The following is a 26,011-nucleotide window of genomic DNA, read 5'->3' as shown; positions in this document are numbered from 1 at the left end:
AGCTGTGAACTGCAGTTTGTGCAGGAGCCACACTGCTGGACTTTAACAGCAATTTTCACTTAGCTCTCAGCATCCAGAAGCCACTTTGCATTCAAGTGATCCTAACTTAAGCAAAAGGTATACAATGCACAAAAGAAATAAAATGAAAAAAAGGGAAATGCTATTTTCCTCCAGAAAAATGTAAACTTTGCCTGTTCACATTCTCATAAACATATAGTGTTCTCATAAACAAAGGGGGAAAAAGGGAAAAAATAGAAAAAAGGAAAAAAAGGGGAAAAAAGGGAAATTCTGCCTGGACTGAGAAATCTGTTGGCAGGGTTGTGCCTTCCAGTCCTGTACAAGAGACAAGGTAGTACAATTTTCATTAAGCTTTCTAACTGTGTCACAGCAAAACTGGAGCCATGCCACTGACTTATATTCACCCTCCAGTAAAGCGGCAGCTTTCTCCACCTCTTGTTTGACTTCAAGGATTTTATCCAGAACAGTGGCATTTTTGCAGTGAGAACTGTGCCTGCTAATATCATTGTGCTCTAAGTTCAAACCCTGTTTATGACAATAGCAAGAGTGTCTAATTATGACACATTTCTAAATACAATGAATCAACCATAATCAGCGAGCAGGATTTGATAAAGTTCTGACACAAATTTTGCTTTAAAACTCCATGTTTTCATGTGGAGTGGACACATGAAAATCAGGGTCTGTGGAGGAAAAATTAACAAGTCTTTGAAAAAAAACCAAAGCTGCATAATCTGTGGTATTTCAGTTGGTCTTTATCCGCAAAATCCCAGATCTTTGTTTAAGCTACAAACAGACTATAAAAATCAGCTTGCTGGCCTCTCTCCTTATTATCCACATCCCTGCACAAATCAAATGAAGCTTTTGCTGTAAAGCTGATAAAAAACACCACACACATGAGCAAGCTGATGTATTTAAAAAGTGGTTATCATTTCTAATCCTTTCCTCTCTCTCCAGGGAATATCATATTTCCAAGGAATATACAAAACTCCACCACTGAGCACACATCAGCACTTATACTTGTTTTGATTAGGGATTTTCTAAAATAACAATGAATGAAGTAGTCTGGCATTATCGTTGATTTTTAGCACCTAGGGAAGCAGTATGACAGTCATCCAATTGTTTAAAATCACTGAATAGCCAGGACCAGTTCTGACAAATATTTGTACTCACATAATCTATTTCAAAACCTCACAAAATGAACTACAGTACCTGGTTTGATATCAGGCTGATGCTTTTGCCATTTTTTTGTAGATAACCTTTGTAGAACCCCACATGTAACCCAGAACAAGAGAAGTGGTCACAGATGCTAAACTTATGCCTGAGCTCTCTTAGCAGGCAGGCACTGGGATTCAGGTTGTTGACTGAGATGCTCTCCAGTTCCACTTCCTTGCCAAACAGAGCAAATTTTATTATTTAATGTAGACATATCCAAATGATATATCTAGATCCACTTTAGACAACCAAGTTTAGATTCATGAAAGGTCTAATGCTCATTTCACACAGATGTAAGTCTAGTCTTGCAATTTGCTGCAAGCCAAGGAGTGACAACACTGGAAAACCAAGGTGGTGTAAGATTGAGGTCCCACCTCATAGAATTCAGTTTTTCAAACTGATTTGTTACAGACTCAAGCCAAAACCTAGGAAGTCTGACTTAAAACTTGTGCAGAGAGGTTTAAATGTCTCTCTTCATGTTGTGCACTGTAGAATTTTGTCCGCACAGAAACTGTCTTATAAATAACACTGCAGCCATGAGTTATGACTTTCAGACTCTCGAAAATATACACAAACACACACACACAAAGAATATAGAACAGATACAAGTACTTAATTTAACTGACAAATTTCTGATGGCTTCAGAATGGAGAAAGGTGTTTCTTCAACGTGGGCTGGACACAATGAGTCTTACATTCATGACAGAGGTTTGTGTGTCAAACACCAATAACATTTCATGTTGTGTGTGATTTTTAACTTGTGTAACATACCACATGCGTTATGCTACTTAGATTCTATCAATTTAGTCATGTCCTAAGAGCCTCACCTTTTACATGAAGGCAAGTAGGCCATTTACATTTACAAGCATCATAGGGAGCAGGGTGAGGTAACAGCCTGCTCCCTGTCAGGCAGTGGGTGACCTTGAAAATAGAAAAGGACAAGGAAATGGAGATGAATCTACTAATTTAACAAATCTGTGCTCTTCTTAATTTTTTAAGTGCAGGTAAACAGCAGGAACAGCACTTCAAAAGTAGCCACAGAAATTTGAGGATTATGAAATATCAAAATAAAATTTACTCACTGGATTTAAGCCAGTAACATCTGTAGATTTTTTTCCTGTAAATAAGGTCCTTCTGTTTCATTTTTTTTACATTAAAATACATAAAGCAAAACCTCAAGCCTAATTTGCTTCAGAAGCAGCACAGACAAGTAGCTGTTTGAGAAAACTAAATTTAATTGAACATGGATATGTAATTTAAAGAAATAGAAACAAAACTGACACTAAAGAAGGAGTAAGCATGAATTCCAGCAAATTCCCCTCTCTTTAGCTAAAGGAAGTTGTCAGGGTTGTTTTGTGCTTTTTTTTTTTTTTTTTAATTTGGCAATTTCTGTTAAACAAATAATCAGACAAAACAAATAAAAACAGAAGTAACACCTGTGCAGTCTGACATGAGCACAGACTTAAATTGGATTCAAGTTTTAACAGCCGCCCTCAGGTGCCTGAGGAATCATAGCAAGGTAATTCAAACACTGTTAGGCCAGTTTTAAATGGACTTCTGTCAGTTGAACAGCTGATAAAAGCCATCTGGACAATCAAATACTGCATAGTTCAAGATACAGAAAGTGGTGAATATATGTAAGCCCAATCAGTCTGAATGACAGATCTGCCTCCTCACTGCCTTGTTTTTTGTTACTGTTTTTGACAGCTATATATATTCCATTTTCAACAGAGTTCAGGAGTCCAGGCCCTATCTATATGGCATTTTTAATTCACATCTACACAAATGTCATGGTATTTCTCCAGGGGAAAAAAAAATATAGAAGCTGATTTTTGTGTCAGCTAATAAAATTATTGCATAGTTCATTCAATTATATTTTCTTAGCCATGTATCTATGGGGATACCTAACACTTACAAGGCAAATGACAAAGATAAGATGATGCAGTCTACACAAGCTGTCACTACTACCTGAAAAGATATAACTGAAGAAGTGGTATGGGAGAGGCTTGGTCTTTCCCATGGACCTAACAGGTTACCTCTGCTACCCTAAATGACAAAGCTATGAATCACTAACACTTTAGCCACACAAATCCAATGTACAACTTCCATGTGATTTGCCCTTTTCTATCAGATATTTAATAACAGAGAGAGACCAGAATTTATCTTCTCCTCTAAGATGCTTTCTCGCCTATGGGAAACTTGGAAATACAGACTGACAGTATCCTAGATGCTAAAAACTTAACAGTTGAAAATGCTGGCTGTTTGCAGGACCAGTTTTTTTCCATGGCATAGATTTGCTCTTTAAATGTTCTTTGATATACAGGTCTGCATTTTCAACTGCATTAGTAATATCAGCCACCTAATCTTACAGTGGCTTGCCACACACAGGAGGCATTTATGTCCTCTTCCTGCCCATGACAATCCTTCCCTCAACCATGCAAGTAACTTACATTGATTTTGTTGAAAATTAGTTGTGTTGGAATATTGAAAATGAGGCCAATTTTTATAGCCTTAAACATATGTTTTTGGACATATTCTAGGACCCTGTTGTGGACACTTGTCGGCATTCATCATCCTCACAGTGCAAAGTGCTGCCTTGGTAATAAGGAATGGAGATACAAGAACACATCTAAGTAGAACTGGTGTGTGTTGCAAGCAAAGACAAACACTTTATTGCAAACATCACATCCAAAATTCACACCATCTAATTCCATCTGAGACTTCTGGACTTCTATGTACAAGAAGGTCAACTAGAAAGTCTTTGTAGAAGGTAACTCTCTGATGAGCCGAGGCTCCCAGAACCTGTGTGTGTGGAAAGATAGTTTGAGCTGTCTGATATCCATCTCCCATGTGTGGAAGTGTTCAGGATAGGCAATCAAAAAAAGCATCTGGACTTTTCCAACAGAAAAAGTCTTACCTGAATTAACTGTTGCAATCTGAATAGACAAGATTTTGATCCTATTAGCTGCATCGCTTAGACCTCCACTTGTTGAGGTTTAACTTAAGTCACAAATCACAGCAGAAGGCAGCAGCTTTATTTAGCATCTACAATATATGTGCTAATACATTGTTTGCACAGTGTAATCTACAGATTTTGGTTCTGAATTGAAGAAGAAAAAAGTTTGCAAAAGCACAAATTTTCACGACAGTTACTGGATAGGAATCCCTGAGTATAGGATTTTTTAACCTCCAGGACAATAAAAATGTCAGAGACAAAATAAATGAGAGCATGGTAATTTTCCTCATAAAAACTAGAGGTTATATTAAAAAAAAGGCTGAGAAAGGCTGTGCTCAAATGGAAACTGTCTCTTCTCCATTGATAATATGATGCAGCCAGACATACCACAGAAGATTAGAAGTAACCTGCAAGGTTTTATTACCTTTGATTTTTAGCTCTGTGCTACATAAAATTAATTTGTGTTTTGCACTAGAAAATGCATGGCATAGGATTAATGATGGCAGCGTGGAAGAAAGGATTTTTTTTTCTCCTGTGGAAGACCTGTGAATTCTTCTCAGACCTCAAACAGTACTTACAGCAAGAGAAAAATATTTGCTTTGCAATTTATGGCACTATACAACTCACAAGAGGCCCAGTTTAGATCATGCATGCTTTCAAACTTCTGGTTATATAGCTAGACCTCACTGAGCCTGATCTTAGAACCAGATTTGATCTCTTAGAATGATATGCAGCTTAGCACAGTATTTGGCAATTTTCCACATCCTGAGAAAACAGCAGTTCCCATGCTATTTCAGCACCTTCTATCTAAAATCAGACAAAATGTGCCAAAGGTGACAATACCAGAAAAATAAGAGCAGTAAGTAATAGTAAAAGAAGAAGTTAACTAAAGAAATAATTTTCTAACTATGCAGCATCTTGTCCAAAACTTCAGGAAGGGTGATCTGAAGAAAAAATCTGATTTTTTAGTGAAATTTCAGGAACTACAACTGAGTGGATTTGTGTTTTCTTCCTATCATCTATACATAACTAGAACAAAACAATTCATATTGCACTCATTATTTCCAGAATTTTTAGAATACTGCTTATCCAGGTCATATGTTGCCTTTCAGAAGAGAAAAGACCTCAGAACACTGAAAAATTAGAGGGGAAAAAAAAAAATCTATCTTGACATCTACTTTAAACAAACCCCAGAACATAATCACTATGCTGTTCAGGTGCTAGGTTTCCCTGCATGGCCCTTATTTGCTATAAGCCAAATACTGACCCTCAATTACATCTTAGCAATAAACACACTAAAAAGAGTATTTACAGAATCACTAGGTTGGAAGAGACCTTCAAGATCATTGAGTCCAACCCATGCCCTAAAACCTCAAATAAACCACGGCACTGAGTGCCACATCCAGTCTTTTTTAAACACGTCCAGGGATGGTGACTCCACCACCTCCCTGGGCAGGCCACTCCAATACTTTATCACTCTTTCCATAAAAAATTTTTTCCTAATATCCAACATAAACTTCCCTTGATGCAGCTTGAGATTGTGTCCTCTGATTCTGTCAGTTGCTGCCTGGAGAAAGAGACCAACCCCCACCTGGCTACAACCACCTTTCAGGGTAGAGAGCAACAAGGTCACCTCTGAGTCTCCTTTTCTCCAGGCTAAACAACCCCAGCTCCCTTTGCCGTTCCTCACAGGGCTTGTGTTCCAAGCCCCTCTCCAGCCTCGTTGTCTCCTCTGGACACGCTCGAACATCTCAACGTCCTTCCCAAACTGAGGGCCCAGAACTGGACACAGCACTCAGGGTGTGCCTCATCAGCACCGAGTACAGGGGGAGAATGACCTCCCTGCTCCTGCTGGTCACACCATTCCTGATACAGGCTGATTTGTGGTCTGTCTTTCTTCTACCTCCTTCTGCTGGGTTTACCCCCCTGGCAGATACAACAAACTTTTACAACCCCTCATTTTCCCCTGTACCAGATATCCCTCAAGGTCTCAGGTCTCATTTCTCTGGTCAGCCTCAGCAGTGACCTTCTATATCCAGCTAGAAGACTTTGGTCCTCTGGTAGGGCCCCTGCTGTCTCTTTTCATGCACTGGAGAGGAGGGGATGAAGTAAGTGGCAGATAATAGGAGCTTGGAGGAGCTCCGATGTCCAAATTCTACAGAAATAAGAATAATAAAACTGTTCCCAACTGTGTTAAATTTGTATACTGTGACACTTTCTGAGATTCTGAAGTGTGGTACTCTTTTAATTCCAAAAGACACTTGTCTGGCCACAGAGATGGAGTATTAATGAACACTTGTGTCCCAATAAACTTAATAGAAATAGCAGAGTCTGATCAAACTTCAAATGAAAGGTAGGTGGTACTCAGTAAAATTCTGCATAGCAGTGTATTGCTGTTTGAACAGGAAAAGGGCTGGACTGAATCTTGCAGTTTCTTACTTTAAGAAAAAATTTGAAAAGAAGAATACTAAAACTCAAAACCAGACAAATCCAGATATCTTCTAACAGATGGCTCAGTTAGGTGGGATGAATCAGTAAAGTCCTAGTTTCAAAGCATTTCAAGGAACACAGAATCATATAATAGCTAGAGTTAGAAGGGACCTTAAAGATCGTCTAGGGATCCTTGCAGCTATAAGCCTAAGAGTGCCTGGTGAAGGGAAAGTAGGTTCAACACCTGGAATGTAAACATAACCAGAGAGGATAAACAGATGTTTTTTCTACTAAGAGGCAGGGAGCAGCTCCTGGAGCCAATTCAGCTTCCAACCACATGGGAATTATGGTCATCCCGGAGACTGCAGAGAGGCACTCCTGTGTGTCACACAGCATGGTGCTATGCACTGGCAGCGCAGGAGCTGGTAAGGGTAACGAGTCCTTCACAGAGGGGATCCAACAAGCCAGAGCCCCTTCCTGCCCTCTCCCACTTTTATGTTCTCAGATTAGGCTATAAAGACAGGCTGAGAGAGATGTGTTGTTTCAGCCTGAAGAAGAGAAGGCTCCAGGGAGACCTTATAGCACCTTCCAGTACTTAAAGGGGGCTGCAAGAGAGTTAGGGAGGGACTTTTTAAAAGGTGATGTAGTGATAGAACAAGGGCTAATGGCTCTAAACTAAGAGGGTGGATTTAGATGAGCTATTAGGAAGAAATTCTTTACAATGGAGGTGGTAAAATGCTGGAAAAGGTTGCCCAAAAAAAAAAGACCTGTGGATGCCCCATCCTGGAAGTGTTCAAAGCTGGGCTAGGTGGGGCTTTGAGCAACCTGGTTTAATGAAAGATGGTCCTGATCTTTAAGGACTCTTTCAAAAAAAAAAACAAAACCATGCTATGCCTCTATAACTAAATATGGTGTAATTTGAAGTATAATAGTAGAAATAAATAATAGAAAAATAGAGTGGCAAATGATGAAGAGGAAATCTAAGAAGGAGCTGCTTACTTCAGTCCAGTAAATCTAAAACTAAGTCAAAATTTTAGACCAATATTTTGATGAAGAGTGCTGGAGCTCTGCCATGAATTAACAAGAAAATTATTTTTCTTTAAAATATACAAGAGCTAGCTGGACACTAGCTTATCCAGGTAATTATCAAATGAAAGAGAACTGTATTGCGGTTGTACTGCTGTTGTATTGCTGTGAACCTGCATAAATACTTTTATAATTATTGATGGTTTGGCCAATCTTTGTTTTAGAAGACCATGCATTTTAATATTTTTTGCATAAAATATGTTCAGTTACATTGTCTGGTATAGGAGGTTTACTCATAAGTAGTCAATCAAATGTTATCTTTCCTAGACTGCTTTTCAAATAAGAAGGCTATATATGCATGATATTTTACCAAGTCTGTTGTGCCAGAAAACTGGGTACACTAATAATTATTTTATGGAAAAGCCAAAGTAAAAGTAAAAGTTTCATAACTGATGGTGAGACTCTAAATGAATAAACCAATATTTTTAATGATGATTTTTCTTTTCATCAGATGCCTGTATATAATGGCAAGTATGGATATATTAATGAGAGGTTCACATGAACACTTGTAAAAATGACTGTAAGAATTAGTGGCCTCTGAAAATTCTGCTCTGTGTTCTTTTGACTCATCATTGCATAGGTAAGGCACAAGAGTATATCTCAAAATCCTGGGTTTTTTTTCAAACGCTGTTGACTTGAATATAATTAGTACAGCAGGATGCTATTTTCTTGTTGCTTCCTTCCTTAATAACTAAACTAACTAGACATATCAAACATAATTTCATCAATTAACAGTGATAAAAATAGTATAACTACGATGGTATAAAGAAGGAGAAGAGTAAGATATAAGCAGTCAAAAAGCATCCAAAAAAATGTTTTTCAGTGAGAATGAAAATCATATAGTAATGTGCATTTGAAACACTGTATTGTGCTATTGCAACGCAGCTGTCTGATGCAGGCTCCGAGCTCTTCTCCTCTCATACTAAAACTGTTCCAAAATTTCATGGTAAATGACTCATGGTTGTCCCTTTCAATCCAGCTGACTTTTGCTCTCAAATTCAAAGCACACAGAAGAAGTACAGTTTAGATCCTATCAACAGGTCTAGAGAAATGTGTCATGGTCTGGTGAATAAATGTATCAGTTTCATAAAGACAAATTATATATATGCTGTGCAATTCCCATAAACCTTACTTCAAAACAGAAGTGACAGAAGGGGAATACTCAATTGGCAAGACATGCAAACCAGAAAATTCTCACACACCAATATCATATCATTAAAGCATTTCTTAAAAATGGTTTTAACATGCTCCCTGTAAACAATATCTTTTGTTTGCTGTCTCTGCTATTAAACTAGCTCTTTCAGTAGATACTAAGATGTCTTTAAACAATCATTCAACTTAAGCAGACTTGAATGACTATCTCATAATACCCTATACAAACAAGCAAAATAAAATAATTACATTCTTCTCCTTTCTAGTAGGACATCCAGAAGTTGGGTAATGATGAATGCCTGTCCTTGTTAACTCTCTTGCAGGCCACTTCATTACTTTGTTGTAACAAGATGCACTTGTGCTGGCCCAGTCCATGGAAAGCCCTGCTCTGTAGACTGTGCCATAGTTCTCACTGACTGCTTCTGCTGAGAAGCTACATTGCCATTTCTGTCCTAGATAATGTTCCCCATGGACATTACCTTCATTTCTATTACTTCTTTTGTGTGCTGCTGATGAGCAGTGCACTGATCAGAATGACCAGGTACACACACCTGTGTTCAGGTTAGCAGTAACTTGCCAAAGAGAAGCAGGCATTGATCCTAATTCCAGCAGCTGCAGCAAAAGCCACACCAAAAGCTAATGTTCCATTGCAGTGTTCTCAGATGCCAGGGGTTATTCAAATTGAAGCTGACAGCACAATCTTAATCCTGCTTCCCTGTGCATCCATATCACAATAATAGAGAGTGTAATTACATGATCACATATATTTGCACAAATGAATTTGATAGTATACAAATTTACTACAATGTAAATATATATGTGTGCATCTTCCTACAATCAAGAGACATATCAAGGTATATTAATACTTATTTGAAACCATGCAGTTCACAATATATCTAGTGACATAATGGTTGCATTCTGTTGAAAGTTATTGCTAGGAGCAGCCAAAGTTATATTTATTGTATCTGAGCTCTCTACTGTAGAATCACATCATCGGATCCTAAATAGGTCTTTTGTCTTTGTTATTATTAAAGAGAATTGATGGGGGGAGAGAAGCTTTAGAAGAAAGCATTTTGGGATTTAGGACTGGCTTTCAGAGTATGCCAAGAGCACGCATGATGACCTTATTCATGGGATGTGGTTTCTACACAGCGCTCTAGGACTGTCAGATGGGGATGATACCTCAACCCAGCGTGGGGGAAGTAGGTCCAAGCAGCAAAACAAGCCAAGCCAAGCACTGGAGGGGCTGAGACACAGCTGTAGAGCAAGGCTGCAGACCTCACAAAGACTAAAATAAGCAAAAAGGGTGGGAGATTGTGTGCTGAACAAAAAAAAAAAAAAAAAAAAAATCAACCAGGTGTTTGAGGAAGAGGAATTGTCATCAGACCAGAGAAGAGCATTTTCACGGGAACATGACTGGTGCTGAGTATATAGAATAGACTCCTCTAGGACTTGGATGCTTTTCATAGAAGTAAGGGAGAACAGCAGAGGGTTATTAGGCCTATGGTATAAATTATATCAAAAGTAAAATTAAATGAACTTTTTATCCCAGGATGGCACAGATGGTATCTGGCAGGGTGCCTAATGAAGGCATTATAACAAAGGAATTCCTACTCCATACCTAAATGCACACTCACTTTTCAGCTCAGTTAGGGAAGACTTTTCTGAAGTCAGTGGCTGAACCACCTCTCTTTGGTCATGATGTGGAGAGGTCTCCAAGCTCACAGTCTCTACAGCCTTGGTAAGAAAGGAGTCAGATGGACTCCAGGAATGCACTTAATGCATGCCAGCCACTAACAGACAGATAGTTCACTAGACTGGGCTGGACCTAGTCTGAAATAAACCTCTGTCAAACATGAGCTGTGTGGAAGTCCAAGCCCTCAATACTGCACTTCTGACTGCACTGCACTGCCTGCTGATGTCAGTGTAGCATCCAGCTGCCAGCACAACAGATTATAAATATAATCAACAAGCTGGCTTTGTATTGTACTAACAATACAAAGTCTATCTTTCTGAAGGTGGCTGGAATGTATTCTCCAGACTTTTTCTTTCTGTTTAGTCAAGAACCTTCTCCCTACCACAATACAACTCCCAAGTTGTACACAAATTCACACTACAGGCTGTGCATGTTTCACTAAGCTAAGTTTAACCCTTCTAAGATGCCCTCTGTTTAATTTGCATTTTAAAACTATTAACTAATTCCATTAATTGTGCATGCATAATGTAGAAAAGAAGAATACTGAACAGAAACCGTCTGGAAAGACATTCCTTTGTTTTTCAGCTTGAAATATCTCTTCTTGGTGCAAATTCATGTCGTGGATCAAAATCTCTTTGCCTGGACATTTTTCTTTTTTTTTTTTCCTTTTTTTTCTTTTTTTTCTTTTTGTTTTTTTTTTTTTAAGACCATGACCTGGAGCATCTCTTTTGGATTACAGAATTTGATGCACAGCCAGCCATGCATGTGCAACTGTCCCTAAGAGCCAAGCCTCAGTAAAGCTGGTGTGCCTACAATCTTGAAACAAAAATAGATGTCAAATCAAAGCTAATTTGCCACAAAAGAAAGCACAGATCCACAGTTAGAGAATACCAAACTAGTTTGAGTTCAAAATTGCTTTAAAAAATAGGGACTTGAGTTTATAAAAGAGAAGTGTATTTTTAATCTTTCTAATATCATTTAATAATGGATTAATTGATTTTCCTTAAGGCTGAAGGTGGGGGTAGGGTTTGGGGGAAGAACAAATAAAGGTAGTATCAATTCCTGAGAGGGAAAAAAGTTTTAAAGTCTGTCAGCAACTAAAAGAGGGGAGGGAAACACAAACAGTTATACAGCAGACTGCTGCTATCACATGTGACACGAAAAATATGTTAATTTAATGTTCCCTGGACCAGGGTTTCATTTCACCTTATTTTAGTGAATTAAATCATGTACTACAAAGGAATTTGGATCTGAATGAAAGGAACAAGATTGATATCAGGATGAAAAGTAATGCTGTATTAATTCAAGTTCAGACATTAAAGACAAAAATAAAATTGAATTACCTAGTATTCCAATATTTCTGGACTAGAAAAAATTGTATATAAAAACCTTTATCATAGCCAAATGGAATTGGTAGTAATGAATTTTCAATAGATACAACAAAATGGTCAACATCTACTTTCAGGTACCCAGTGAACTGCATTGATGGAGTTGGCTCAGAAGCGGCCATTGGACAGACAGCTGGGCACTGGCGCTTCTCTGCACATATTCCTGTACTACATTCAAAATGGTAAGCTAAGACTGGCTCAAGTCACAGATAAAATCAGATGTTTGAAGCTGAATGGTGTGCGAAAGGTAACACTAATAGTGAAGGAATTGCACTTCCACGACTCTGGAGTCAGGGCACAAGCCTCTTTGGCTGAAGGAACACTTACATGTGCAATTTATTCTGGAGTAGAGCTATGGAAGAGACATCACCCGGGTTCTGCATGTGATAGTGCCCTTCAGCAACAACATCTTCTCAACCACTGACTGTTGATTCATATGTCTTGGCTGGGTGGCAGCAAGGGAACAGCCCTACACAGCGTAACCACAAGGTTGCAGGTAATGCCATGTGCTGTGGAAGTATCTCTTCAGCAGCCCAGAGCTTGCTTGCAATCCTTCTCTTGGCTTTCTCATACAATATAAAACCAAGATACCAACCAACACTTTTAATTACCTGAAACAAGATCCTTCAAAGAAGAGCATATCTGGAACAATGGACCTGCACTAGCACTTTTTCCTGCACAGGCAGAACTGGACACCAGTGTCCTTCAGTGGCCAGAATATTCCCAGTAGTTCAGTAGAGAAGTAGTTCAAACTCCACAAAACCAAAGGAATATTATAAATCTTAATCATTCTGTTCCAAATCCTACACATATGCCTATAAACTGTCCTCTCTGATGTGAACTTTTAATAGTATCTATGTATTGAGTTCATTTGTCTTGAAAAATCCTAAGCAAATACTTCACAGAGACCACTTTGTGTGAAAATAAGGAGAGAAGAAACAAGAAATACTGCTTACACTGCTATATACACCAGAATGAACTTAAAATATTATGGTATAAAACCTATATGGATCAGAAGAGTGGAACAGCAAAATGTCAGCAACATTTTAAAGGTAATATAATTTGGAGTGCAGAATTCAATACGATAAAGAATGATAGCCACTCTATAATATCTGAGCCTTCCCATACATAGCAGACTTTAAAAAAAAATCATGACTGCATTAATTCAAGGAAACTTTCAATATGGAATTGGGAATAGTATCTCAGTGTCCAGAATCAGCTTTTGGGTCTATTTCTACTAATCATGGCACTGCAGCTGACCCAGTTTAAATGTATTTCTATAAAGATTCTATAATTTTTGGTGATGTTGCATGTTGTGTTCTCCTAAGCCATTTAAAATATTGCACTACAGTAAATACCTAGTGCCTAAAAATAAGGTACATCATGTGGAACAGCTCTACTGCATCATAGAAATACAATGTAAGTCTTAATAAAGTTTTATTTGTACATTAAACACAAGCATGCACATTTTGTGTAATAGAACCTACACTATATTAGGATGCATGTTTGTGTATTTGAATATGTTCTATTTGTGTGTGCATACAGGTCTGCAAGATTAAATTTGTGGGTTGAGGAACAAATATTTTATTATCTGAACTTAAAAAAGATCATCTGTGCCTACAAGCCTTGTCCTGGCAGTGTGCTAAAGCCATGAAGTATTCAACACCACTAACTGCACTGGTAAGAGTAAATGCACAATACAGAATTTATAAATTATTATAAAAGGAAATTTATTTCTAATACCTTCAGGCAATCCATGTGCTCAGAAGTGTTATAGTTTATACCAGTTGTGGATAAAACTACTATACTTAATTAAATGCCTCTCTGTTTTAGAAATGAGACAATATGAAAATATCCTCTACCACAAAACTTCTGTACTTTTTATGGTGTGCTTAGGTAATTCAAAAAGTGAGGTATTTCACTTTTGAAAAAGAAAGAACATGAGTGTAACAAAAGAAAAAAAAAAATCAAAAATGCAGAAAAAAAATCTTGACTACTAAGGGAAACATGAATATTCTAATCCAGTCTTGTTTCTTACAGGAACTCTGTAACTATGATGGGACATTTTTCTGAAAGAACATAACATATACTAACTGATCATCATAAAATCACTTGATAACATTAAAAGTTGAAGCACTAACCACTGAATATTTTCAATTTCATGGAAAAAAATCTAAAATACCTCTAGTAGAGCAACACTTTTATTTCTCAATAAAAGAAAATTAACTTAATGTACTGACAACATTTGAAGCCAAACACAGTTATTCAGAAAACCAGAAAAAGTACTGACCAATTCCTTACAATTGCCATTAGACTATGCACACAAAGCAATTAAGAAATTATTTATCCTGAATTTTAAAATAGTGCAAAATTGGTTAATATTTTGATGTAAAAAGCTATTAATTTCCTTTATTTTGCATGAGTTTCCATAATTTTATTAACATCACCTCCTGCAGAAAGAACTGAATATTACATAATTTGGACCAATTGGGTGAACAAAAGCCAACCATGACAAAGTCATTATTTGTACTGGGCAGGGAAAAAGCCCATATAACTGTGATTCTCTCATGTTAATTTTGCCTTTATTCTTTCTCCTTCTGAACAGACCCAGGACATCTCCAATGTGTCATGTCCTATGATATTAAGATTTCTCCCAAAGAGGGCTTATCACTTAATTTGTTTATACAGGAGCAGAACCAATCTGATTGACTGGAGTTTCAGAAATTGCAAGTAGATGCTCCATATTCACATTTGGAGTTAGTAGCCCTTATTACATGAGTTGCCCTTTTCCATGTACCACTTCACAGACATAGGGTCTCCCATACTGATTTGTACAACATGCTTAGTTACAGCAGAAGAAATCTGAGCTCTCCCTTTGCAAGATATCTGAAATCTTACGTTATTTGTTAGGATAGTTGAGAAAGAGGCCCATGAAACAGTTTTCATTATAAACTTTTCCATAGAGTACCTAACTGATGTTGTGTGTGTACACACAGGCAACACTCACACACGTTGCATGTGACTGGCACTTTGCATCTGTGTTTTGAAGGTATTGATAACTCAGAGATGCAGGAACACTAAGCTGGCTAACATGACTGCAGCTGGCAGAGGTGGAAGTCTAATTCATATCTGCTAATTGCAAATCAGGAACTAGCAGGAACTATTCCTTTAACATCTGTCAGTAATATGGAGAAAAAGAAAAATGCTCTTTGAAAGGAAATTGGTGGAAGATGCATGTGCAAAATCTTGCTTAGCCAGCAGTATTAGAAAAGCATTATTTCTACAACTCAAAATTAGAAATAGTAAGGTAGTTTTAATCATAAAAAGTCTAGCATCCAAGATGAGTAAGTTGTTCCAGAACTGGTTATGATGGTTGAGACTGAACTGAATAGGGGACTGAAAGCTGGCACCAGCTCTGGGACCAGTGACTTCAGGGAAACAGAGGTGAAGGTCAGACAGCACCCTGAGTACAGGAGGCTCCACAGCCTCCCCAGGGAATCTCTCCAAGCACCTCATTTTATTACTGGTAAGAGTGAACCCCTCAAATTTTTTTTTATATATATGTATATTTTTTTTTTTTCTTAATGCAGTTTAAGGCCTGCATCTCTTCTCTTGCTCATCATGGCTATGGAAACAGACCACATGCCTTTTCTTGATATGTCCTGTTATTATGTTCCATTTTCCTCTTTCCTTTTTTCCATGTCTTCTCTTCTGCAGACTGACTGACTCAAATTCTTCAATTTTTCCTAATAAGTTTATTTCAAGACTTTTGCCTTGCTCTGGACACTCTCCAATCAGACCACATGTTTCTGTACAAATGCCATCCAAAGCATGCATTCAGTACAGACAAAGAAAAGGCAATCCCAGTCAGTAGGAGAGATATGGCTGGTGCTTCAGAATACTGGATTCACCATAGCTCAATTGATGGGGAGAAAATACAGAAAAGAACTCTGCATGAAAATTAAGAATCTGTTAAAGAGACTTCCCAAGATATCTAAAAGATGCAGCTATAAGGTGAAAAAGAAAACCACTTTGGAAAAAAAAAGTAAGTAGGAAAATGAAGGCAATAATTAGAAGGGAAAAAATCCTGATAATTATGATGCCTGTAGAAAATAAAAACAAAGATAAAAAAGGGGGAAATGTTCTGTAAAAACATATTATGAAATATAAAATATTAGAATAAGATGCTGAAGTTGGCAGTGCAAAATTCATATCCATAAAAACTAGAGAAAATAAGACCTTGAAATTTATCAAACCTTAATTTAATTTGAGAACAGAAAAACTTCAACATATAAGGAGCTTTTTTGTTCTACTTTTGGAAAGAATGTTGATCTTGAGTGAAAAGTGCTTTCTAGTCCATTGGCAACTAAGATGGATCTTAAATAGTATCTATGAGAAGTAAATGTTTTGAAATTAGCAGTTCTAAGGGTTTTTTTCACATTTCTATCTGGTGTTATAAAATATTAATTAAAGAAATAAAAGAACTACTGAGGGAATTTTAAAAATCCACTACTGCTAGCTGATATTTAAGGGACACTATACAGTCAGGGAACAGTATAACATAATACACTTCCTTGATATCAATACAGACAAAATAGTGAAAAAAAATTACACAGGATTTAACTGCCAAAGATTGAAGTGAAAGGGATATAATTAATGCCAGTCAACATGGGTTTATGCAAAATACCTCTTGTCAAACAAATCTCATTCTATTCTTTGATGAGCTTACAAAAGTTTGGGTGATAAAGATAAATGCATGGCTTTAATACACTTAGACACCTGTAAAGCATTCAACCTTTTAGTGCATTACTTATATTCTTATTGAAGTTTTTTAATATACAGTTTTCATAGAGCATATGTAAAATTGATTGAGAACTCTTTAAAACATCAGTTTTAGGAAGTAATTGTTAATTAGAAATCATTACCTGGAAGATGGCGAAGCTAGTGGTGATCCAGGCAATTGTGGACCTTTTACATCTGATTTTAATGAAATTTTTACCTATGTTCTGAAATTAAATTCAAAATTATTGCCAAGAAACTTTGAAAAAACCCAAAACTAGAATAGTGGTATATAAGGATAAATACCAGGGAGTCACAAAGAATAAGCTGTCTCACAAAGCTGGGCCAGTTTACTGTGTTGTACCTGAATGCTCAAATGATGTTTAATGACTGTGATTTCTTGGGGGAAAAAAATTAAGGGAATAAGAAAAAGATGTTCCTGGAAATAAAACAATCTCTTTCTCTAGGCAAATTTAATTTTCTCTCTAAGACTTATAGGAGAGAAGCTAGGTGACAGTTTTTGAGAAACCTGGGGTGATAATGTAGCATGCTGGCCCTTCAAACCATCTTTTTGAAAATAGTTATGCAAGTGGGGATAATGTGTAATGAACTTACCCTGTTTATTCCCAAACTATGCTTATAAGAAATACCCACTAGATGTAGCTTCTCACCATTAACCCCTGAAATTTTTTTTCAATAAAGGGCTATAAAGTTACCTGCATTGCACAGGTTATAAAAACAAGGACAAGTTTACAATGAATTTGTTGCAGCTTCCTTTCTGTGTATTAATTGAATAATTTGTAGTAAAATTTAAAATACACCTATGCAATATTTTCTAAAGGCATTCCTTCCTTCCTTCCTTCCTTCCTTCCTTCCTTCCTTCCTTCCTTCCTTCCTTCCTTCCTTCCTTCCTTCCTTCCTTCCTTCCTTCCTTCCTTTCCTTCCTTTCCTTCCTTTCCTTCCTTTCCTTCCTTTCCTTCCTTTCCTTCCTTTCCTTCCTTTCCTTCCTTTCCTTCCTTTCCTTCCTTTCCTTCCTTTCCTTCCTTTCCTTCCTTTCCTTCCTTTCCTTCCTTCCTTTCCTTCTTTCTTTCTTTCTTTCTTTCTAGCATGGTATAGTTACCTTGTACATTCCAAACACAAACTGCAGTAGAAATTATAAGAGAAAATACATATTCAATTATCAGCTACAGATTCAGAGCAACAATAAAGCTGAAATCACTATATTTTCCTAAGGATAGGGAGAGCAAAGAGCTCAAATTGTTCCTTTTGAAATTTCTACTGTGTAACATTATGCAATGCCATATAAAATTGGGTGATGAAAGCCTATAAAAAGTGCCTGAAATTCTCAATATATTCTACATCTATAAGCTTAAATAAATCCATTTTGAGGACTCCATCATATCTACCACACATGATTTTTTTTACAACTACAAATGTAATAGCTCATGCTTTTGCTTCCTCACAGTATTATAGTTCCTCCATGGACAGAAATCATTTAGTGAACAGAAGAGAAACGTAGACAAGTTCTAATTTTCTGTACAGTGGCAACTGCATTCATTATGCATTAAAATAGCACTTTCCCTGAAAGAGTTAATTTTCTAGCTCCTATTCTCTGCAGTGCTGCATAAACACTGCACATTATTCTTACTGAGCATGCTTCATCTTTCCTGTCTCCACAGTCTTGGGCTGTCAATCACCTGTCAGTCCCTACCACATCAGCACAGTGCGCATCACCAGGCTGTCAGCACAGCAGCTGATGAGACTCTGCTAAGAGCTGTCAATCAAACTTGTTTCTCTTATCTGTTCGGGAAATATTTTGTCTCTGAGAAACAAAGAACCTGGGCAACAATGGATCAGAGTCTAGTATTTACTCTTTTACAGGGATAGAAGCCTCTTAACAGGAAATGAATGCTTTATCCACAACAAGGAAACAAAAATTCTGCTTCATTAGGCATATTTTCTTTTTTTGATTTTGTTTAAATCCTATCCAATCAAATCAGGGCATAATATATTAAAGCAAATTTCTTTTTGCTCTCACTGTAGAATGAACTTCATGTGTTTACATCCTAGTTTCTGTTGACTATAACAGTGGAAGACAGGTAGCATGTCTACTTTCGGGAATCTTTCCTTGTCTTTAAGCATTGGAAAGTGTGAGGTTTCTCTCCATCTCAGGGTAGCCAAAAAGCCAGAGTAGAGAAATGCATAATTTACACCTTTGTTAACTTAAAATATATCTTTATTTTCTGCAGCATTTTCATTAAAATTTCAACATAGAATTCAGTAATATAAGTAGGGTTCATAGATAATAGCAGACCAGAATAATAGCTGAGGGATATAAGCAAGTAGGAGAAAAACATATTTTCAGTGTCTATTTGAAAGACAGTATCTTCTTTCTGGAATGCTGTGCCAGGGAGAAAGGATTGCAGAAGGTAAAGTTCTTGCATGTACAGAAATCAAGTACTGAAGAAAGACAAAAGGAGCTGCAAAGATGGGCACAGCAGCTATTTCTGGTCTGACACAGAATCTCTGCATGAAAAAGTTAAGCTGGGCTTTCAAGTCACATCTATCCAAGGCAGACTATTGTTCTGCACAGATAACTGGGTCTAGGTCTAACAAACCTGGCAATCAAATTAATTAAAACAGGTGGATCACTGAACTAACAAACCTTTGCTCTTCCCAGGGCATAAGTAAGCATCTTTACATGCCGTGCTGTGCGGATACATATTTAAAGCTAGCTCGAGTATCAGTACATAGTGTTGCCTGACATGAAGCAAAATAAACATAACCTAGTGACTTAAAATCCCCATTCTGAACCATATCTATTTTTCCCTACTAGTGAAAGAATCCCAGAACTGACAGATGAAGAGAAACATAGAGAACAGCAAAGGGAAGAAAACTGCTTTTCTCAGTATAGAGAGGAGTGCTGTAAAACATGGTAATATGAATGAAACACCTAAAAATATTTTGTGTTCTTCATAAAGCTGCAATTTTTGGCCACAAAAGTAAATAAACAACTTTGTTTTCTAAGAAAAAAAATATAAGGTGGGTTCACAACCCCTTATAATCTCTTGGACAAAAGTGTATATTAAAAGTTAAACCAAAAGGGAAGGCAAATAAAAGTAACTTTTAAAAAATCTTCTACCACTTACACAAACACTGATTTACAGACCTGCTCTGAACATTTGCATTGGCTGTGGAATTGGACTGTTCAGGTAAGAGCAGAGGGCAGAGAGAGCCACCAGGGAAACAGGCTATGATACGAAACTCACAGAAAGGAAAAGTTTAAAGCAACCAAAAGAAAAAAGCCCCAAAGAAATTTGGGAATTGCACTCAAGATTAGTTCCCAACAGCCTCCCACAACATTCTCAAGGGGCTTTGAAGAAGGAACCTGGGGCAAATCAGCATGCTTCTTCATGTCTCTGATGGCTTAAGACAAGTTCTAAATAGCCCCTGAGAGGAAGGAGGGAAAAGGACTAGGAATTGCCATAACCCAGAGAAAAATGAGGCCAGGGACAGCAAAAAAGTTTTAGGCCTTTCCATATGTGCACACATGCAAGGGGATTTTTTGAATTTGTTTGCTCCAAAAGAGAATATTTTAGTTCTCAGAAGAGGGGCAACTTTGCCCAAAGGAAAAAAAAAATAAGGTGGTGACCACAACCAATGTCAGAGATGTAAACAAAGCTCTCACAGGCTGAAGCAAGACAAAGGCAGGCAATTTTGACCTGAATCCTAGAGCAAAGGCAAGAGATTGGCATCTTTCATCACTTTCAACTTTATAAACAACTTCTCAAAGGATGCCTTTTTCTCTTTTGCTGGGCCTTAACTTGGTTCCTCCATTACTGTCTGTGCCTGTAAGAGTAAGAACAATTTGTCTTTCCTCTTTCCTCTTGCCAGTTCCAATGTGTTTAATGCCCTCTCCATCCTAAAGAGCATACAAACTAGGCAAGGAGGCAGGTGTCTTGCTGGAGATAGCACAGATGAAGAAAAGGGCAATTTTGTTTCACTGCTTTCAGAATTCCATGTTTGTTGCTACACCCACGTGCCACACTCACCTAACAGGAGCCACAGCCGCTGGTCAGCAATTCCACCAGCTTGGAATAGAAGTTCTGGGTGTCATTGTGGCTCTTGGGAGATGCCAAGAGCATCCATAAGAGAACAGCAGAGCATGAGCATGGCTTGGGCAAGCAAAACAGAGAGCTGTAGGGGGAGGCAGACACTCTCTGTTCTCCTGGACATAGTTTTGGACACAAAGTTCCCAGCTAGGAAGAGAGAGCTACTCTTAGCATGCAATCTCCATTCTGCAGCCACCGCAAGCAATGCTGAAGGTGTCTCCAAGCAGGGACTTGGACAGCACAGAGGCCTCAAGACTCCTCTCAAAGCCTTCTCAGAAGGCAATGAAAGTCTCAAACTGGAACAGCCACAACCATGCTCTTCAGAGTTTCACTGAGGTGGAATACTGCTCATGTCAAAAAGCATCACTAATACTGTAGTTCAGTAACTCTTAACTAACTATTAACTATTTACTAGTAAGTTAATATTAACTAAAAAAGGAAAGGAAATATGAGTTACCAGCAAAGCACCTTAAATATGGAGCTTCAATTCCAGATGCTGAGGATAAACCAATCAGTTTGTGCAGAGGTCAGACATTAAAGCCAGAGGGAAAAGTCTGTGTACTAGTCATTTTTAAAAGTACAGTAACTGCAGTAACTTGATCTTTCAATCATTCTTATCAGCAACAATGCTAAGAATCACAGTATTACCCCATGCCAAACTGTCCCAGTTACAGACAATACAACCATTATCAAGCATTTGTGACAACAGGAGTATTTTACACATTGACAAATTCTTTCATATGCAGCACTGTTTTCCAGAGTCACAACTCCCTCTGATCTAAGTGGACATTAATTGCTTTTTTGCTGATGTATCTGTGCCTTCTGGACTGATAACACAACTAGCAAATCTGATATCTGACAAGTTGACTCAACCTAATCAGGACAGATCAGCTGTTACCAATGTTGCTATAGGCTGTAATTTGAGGACCTTTAGAGAGTTATCACTTGCTTTGAAAGGCAAGAAACTGTAATTCTGTCAACACTAATCCCAGAAACATGCATTCAAAGTGGTTGTTATTTTTTCTTCAGAAGAAGGTAACACTTGTCAAATAAATACCTGAGACAATTGATAATAGGAATTAGAAGTATGTGAGTGATACGCTGACAATCAGTCACTCTCATGAAAAAGAAGAACCTCACAAGATTCAGAACATTAAGAAGAGAGCACAATCTGTCACAATGAAGCAGGGGTCACTCTGAATGGAGTCAAACAATTGGCAATGCAGTTTTTCAATGTTTACTTCTCTCTCTGTTGCTTGGTGCTAAAGCTGGGTGAATTATTCACTTCGAACAATTTGTTAGATGAATTTTATCCCTTTTTGCTGCTCAGTGTATGCAGGCAATGGATTCCAATGCCATCAGATTTATTCACTCCTTCACTTTTATTCAAGCTTTCACTTAGTGCTCAACTGAGGGTAATCTAGACTCCCACTACTGCTCAGACAGCATCCAAGGCTGGTTCTTAATGTGTGCAAGCAGCATAGATCCACACAGTTGATGGAATAATACTTATTTACATCAGCAAGGATATAGATTTTAATTTGTTGTTCTTCTAATTCCTCTTTAATTTTGGAAGCCCTTCTAGCAATAATACTAATATTTGCTATAAAGTTCCCTTTCTGTGAACAATTTTGCCCACAAGACTCAACACTTGAATTTTTGCAGAAGACAAATTACCAAAGAGTGCAAGCATAGCCACAAAGCACATTAATTTAAAAAAATCCAAATATTATATTTTATTTTTTATTTAATTCCACTAGGAAATATTTTATTTTCATGTAATAAAACTCAGAGGAATTCAATAAAAAATGGATTCCAAATTCATGGAATTCTTTAATGTAACTTAATACTCACTGGATATACACAAGTGACTTTGTCATTGCCAGGGTTGCATCTGTCTTGTACAGGTAAACTCTTTGTAGAAACTCATACTTAACATTAGAACAAAAAATGTACATTTCTTACTGTATCGCTTTGGTCCATCTTCCAAACAAAATGAAAGTGTTAAGGTTGCATCATCTTCAAAAAATTCAGTTGCAAAGGCATCCCACCAGAGGTTGTCACTATCCTAGGAAGCAACAGATCATTCACTTAACAGGAGGCAAAATAAAAATATGTTCATCTGTTGTAAAAAAAATTCAATAGGATCACACCTAGTTTGGCTTCTTCACCTATGGTTTTGGCGTACAGATGTCTATATGATATTTCAAACTAATTTTTCCTAGATAAAGTTCTAGTTCTAATTTAGAAAAAAAACTGAAGTGTTTAATTTACTGTATAATAAACTTTCATTTTATCCAGCATACTAAATATGTAAAAACTTCCTTTCCATAACATTTTTTTTTCCAAATGTTAGATATGGTTTTATAAATCAGTTGCAAATAAAGCAATTATGAGTTTTCCCTCCTTTTCTGGGTTGTGTGTCTCAAATGCTTGGTCCTGGTAATGAAAAATCCCTCAGTACTTAATTCTATAAAGCTACCATAACCTCATCATCAGCACAAGATGACAAGGAAGTTATTTAGAAACTAAATATAATGACCATTCTACTCTAATGCATTTAATATAAATACAATACTTCAGGTTGATTAAATACCAGCTAGTTACTTAAATGTAATTTTCGTGAGAAATCTTTACTTTTAAGTGTGATACATGAAGTGAAAAAAAAATATGTTAAGATGACTTGTGCATACTTAGACTTAGTAATATACATAGCTGGAACAGGGCAATTACAAAAATAGTGAACAATGTAAAACACATACCAACACAGCACTACAGGTAGTTTATTGACTTTATCAATTGAACCAGGTATTTTCAGACCTGGATGATCAACAACAGACACCCAAACCTCAATAACTAGCACCTGAGCAAATGGTCCAGCTTGCAAGGGTTTTACAGAAGTTGGGCAACACAAAACCCACCAAATGTTTCATTCAAAAGCTATGGATATATTTAACAGCTGGATTAGAAATTTTTGGTTCCGTCTCTTCTCTCCTTTGAGTCCCCAAGACTTGTAGCACACAAGGTCAGTAACAAAGCTGGAAATACACTTCTGAAGGTGCCCTGGCTGCACTCCTCAAAGTGACTCTATTCCACCCATAGCACCTTCCTTTCCAGTGAGCAAGGCCAGGTTAACTCAGCACAGTAAGGCCTGAGCGCCTCTTAATGCCTGAGCAATACAGATCTAAGCCAGAGATGAAGCAAACAAATTTTGCTTCACAGGAAAAAAATCCTGAGATAAAATGCCAATTTAAAAGAAAATGTGCATCTATCATATTCATTATGTACACATGCAGAGCAATCTGGGGATTTTAGTTCTGCTGCTGTATTTCCTGATGATGTTACTTTTGGATTTCACTCAAAATGTTAAGCAAGGTATACCTCCTCCATCTCAACTTCACTTTGATTTTTTGTCAAGCATCCAATGGAGAAATGGTAAGGACAGGTTTTAACAATCTGGTTCCTTCCAGAGACTCTAGAGAGAATTCATCTGAGTCAGAGCCTGTAATACACTTTCCCTGCCAAGGCTCATGCAACCTGGCAGTGATAGGATCATACAGGCCTGCCATTCAGTCACACAAAGAGGTATCAAAGCTGTCCCCACATCTCAGAAATCTTCTGTCACAGAGAGTTGTTGTTCTTTCCTGGTGTAAACCTGATGAATGTTCCCATGTGCAAACACTGCTGTGTTGAGAAGCCAAGCAGCCACAACAGTAAGCATGAAATACACAGTGGTAAGCATGAAATACACAATGGTAAGCATGAAACATACACACAGGTGTTCAACACACCTCTGCACAGGGCCCTGCACTCAGCACAGCCTGGGGGGTTGCATTACAAGCCCATACAAGGGTGTATTGTAGCTATGAGTAGCAACAAGTAGCTATGAGCTCCCACTCTGCCATTTGACTAAAGAGAGGTTGAAGCACCATTTATCCTTTTGGACACACTTGTCATAGGGAAGGAAGAGTGGAGGGAAGAATTTCAGCAATGCCACACACCACATTTGCAGCTCTTGTTAATGCAGTAGTTGAGTATCACTGGAGCTATCCAGTGCATCCAATGACATGGGAACAAAAAGGAGAGCATGGCATAGCCAGGACTTAACTGCACACGGGAAAGATAAAGAAGAGCAGGGAAAGTGCAGGGCTTCATCTCAAAACCACACATATCTGCACTTATGCTGGTACCCAAGAAATCTTGAAAGCAAGAAGAATGTGGAAATGGAATTACAGTGGATTCCCTCCCTGGTTAGATGAAATATCCAGACTCTCACACAGTTTGAACACAGTCCAAAGTCTTTATCTTAAGCTTTTGCATATTTTAGGTGAGGAAGAAAGAAAAATATAAAATGCAACACTCCACCCTCAGAAAGAAAACCGGACATTAAAAAAGAATATATAAATCCTGTCAACCTGTGAAATGTTCTGCTGATTAATTTTCTGCCCCACCCTTGTCACAGGTGGGCCCACCTACTCTCAAAGTCAAATGCGAACAAAACCCAATGAGGTGTCCCCAGCCAAACCAAAATAGGATCCAGTTATTTAAAAAATCAATTTTTTTCTTTTCTTTACTTTTTTTTCTTTTTTTTTTTTTTTTTTTCAAAAAGGTGATGGTGAAGGCAAGGCTGCCCTCAGGCATCTTTAACTTATGCTTTGACAGGTTATGGGGGATTTTGCCAGAGTAATTATTTTTCTATTCAACAATAATGAGAAATTACCATGGCAACCTCCCTTTCACGTAGTGCACTCACATGCTCAAACACTGAAATAATGGCCTAAACATAACCAAAAAAAAATTAATTCTCTAAAAATATTTTGTATTAAAATAAACTTAAGGAATAGGTCACAGGAGAGAAGAGGGCAGACACAGCCAGCAAGCTGGGTCAGAAGTGAAGATGCCATGCTGCTGTGGCCAGATACCCAAGCAGCAAAATGACTTCTTCCACAACTGTCATCGTTCCCTCTGATCCCCTCCACCCCTGGTATTATTTATAATTTGAAGCATGGCTCAGCTCTGAATAGGGTCTCCAAGTAAATGGAATCCTACTGTTTCAGTATTTTTCCCTGACTCTGGTTTCTTGGCAAAGGTAATCAGGTTTTAAGTACAATGATGTTCTTTTTCCCCTTCCATCTAAAAGTCCCGTATGTTCACTGTGTGATCTGAGAGTCAAGCTGGGTTCT

The 26,011-nt window shown here is 37.6% G+C and overlaps 1 protein-coding gene across 13 annotated transcripts in view; it reads right to left on the bottom strand.

Annotated features, from left to right (window-relative positions):
• The window catches only part of LDB2 (LIM domain binding 2), a 211,116-nt gene that overhangs the window by 115,407 nt on the left and 69,698 nt on the right, over nt 1-26,011 (bottom strand). For 6 of the 13 annotated variants that reach the window (XM_053976015.1, XM_053976017.1, XM_053976016.1 and 3 more), the window contains exon 2: nt 22,785-22,896. The exons of 1 other annotated variant lie outside the window; for it this stretch is intronic. In XM_053976015.1, coding sequence (XP_053831990.1) covers nt 22,785-22,896 — 112 coding nt within the window. The remainder of the gene's footprint in view (nt 1-22,784; nt 22,897-26,011) is intronic. 6 more of the 13 variants (XM_053976019.1, XM_053976020.1, XM_053976021.1 and 3 more) reach the window with 1 other exon arrangement.

The sequence above is a fragment of the Vidua macroura genome, chromosome 4 (genome assembly GCF_024509145.1).
Source record: "Vidua macroura isolate BioBank_ID:100142 chromosome 4, ASM2450914v1, whole genome shotgun sequence".
NCBI lineage: Eukaryota > Metazoa > Chordata > Aves > Passeriformes > Viduidae > Vidua > Vidua macroura.
This window is presented reverse-complemented; position numbering and strand designations above follow the sequence as displayed.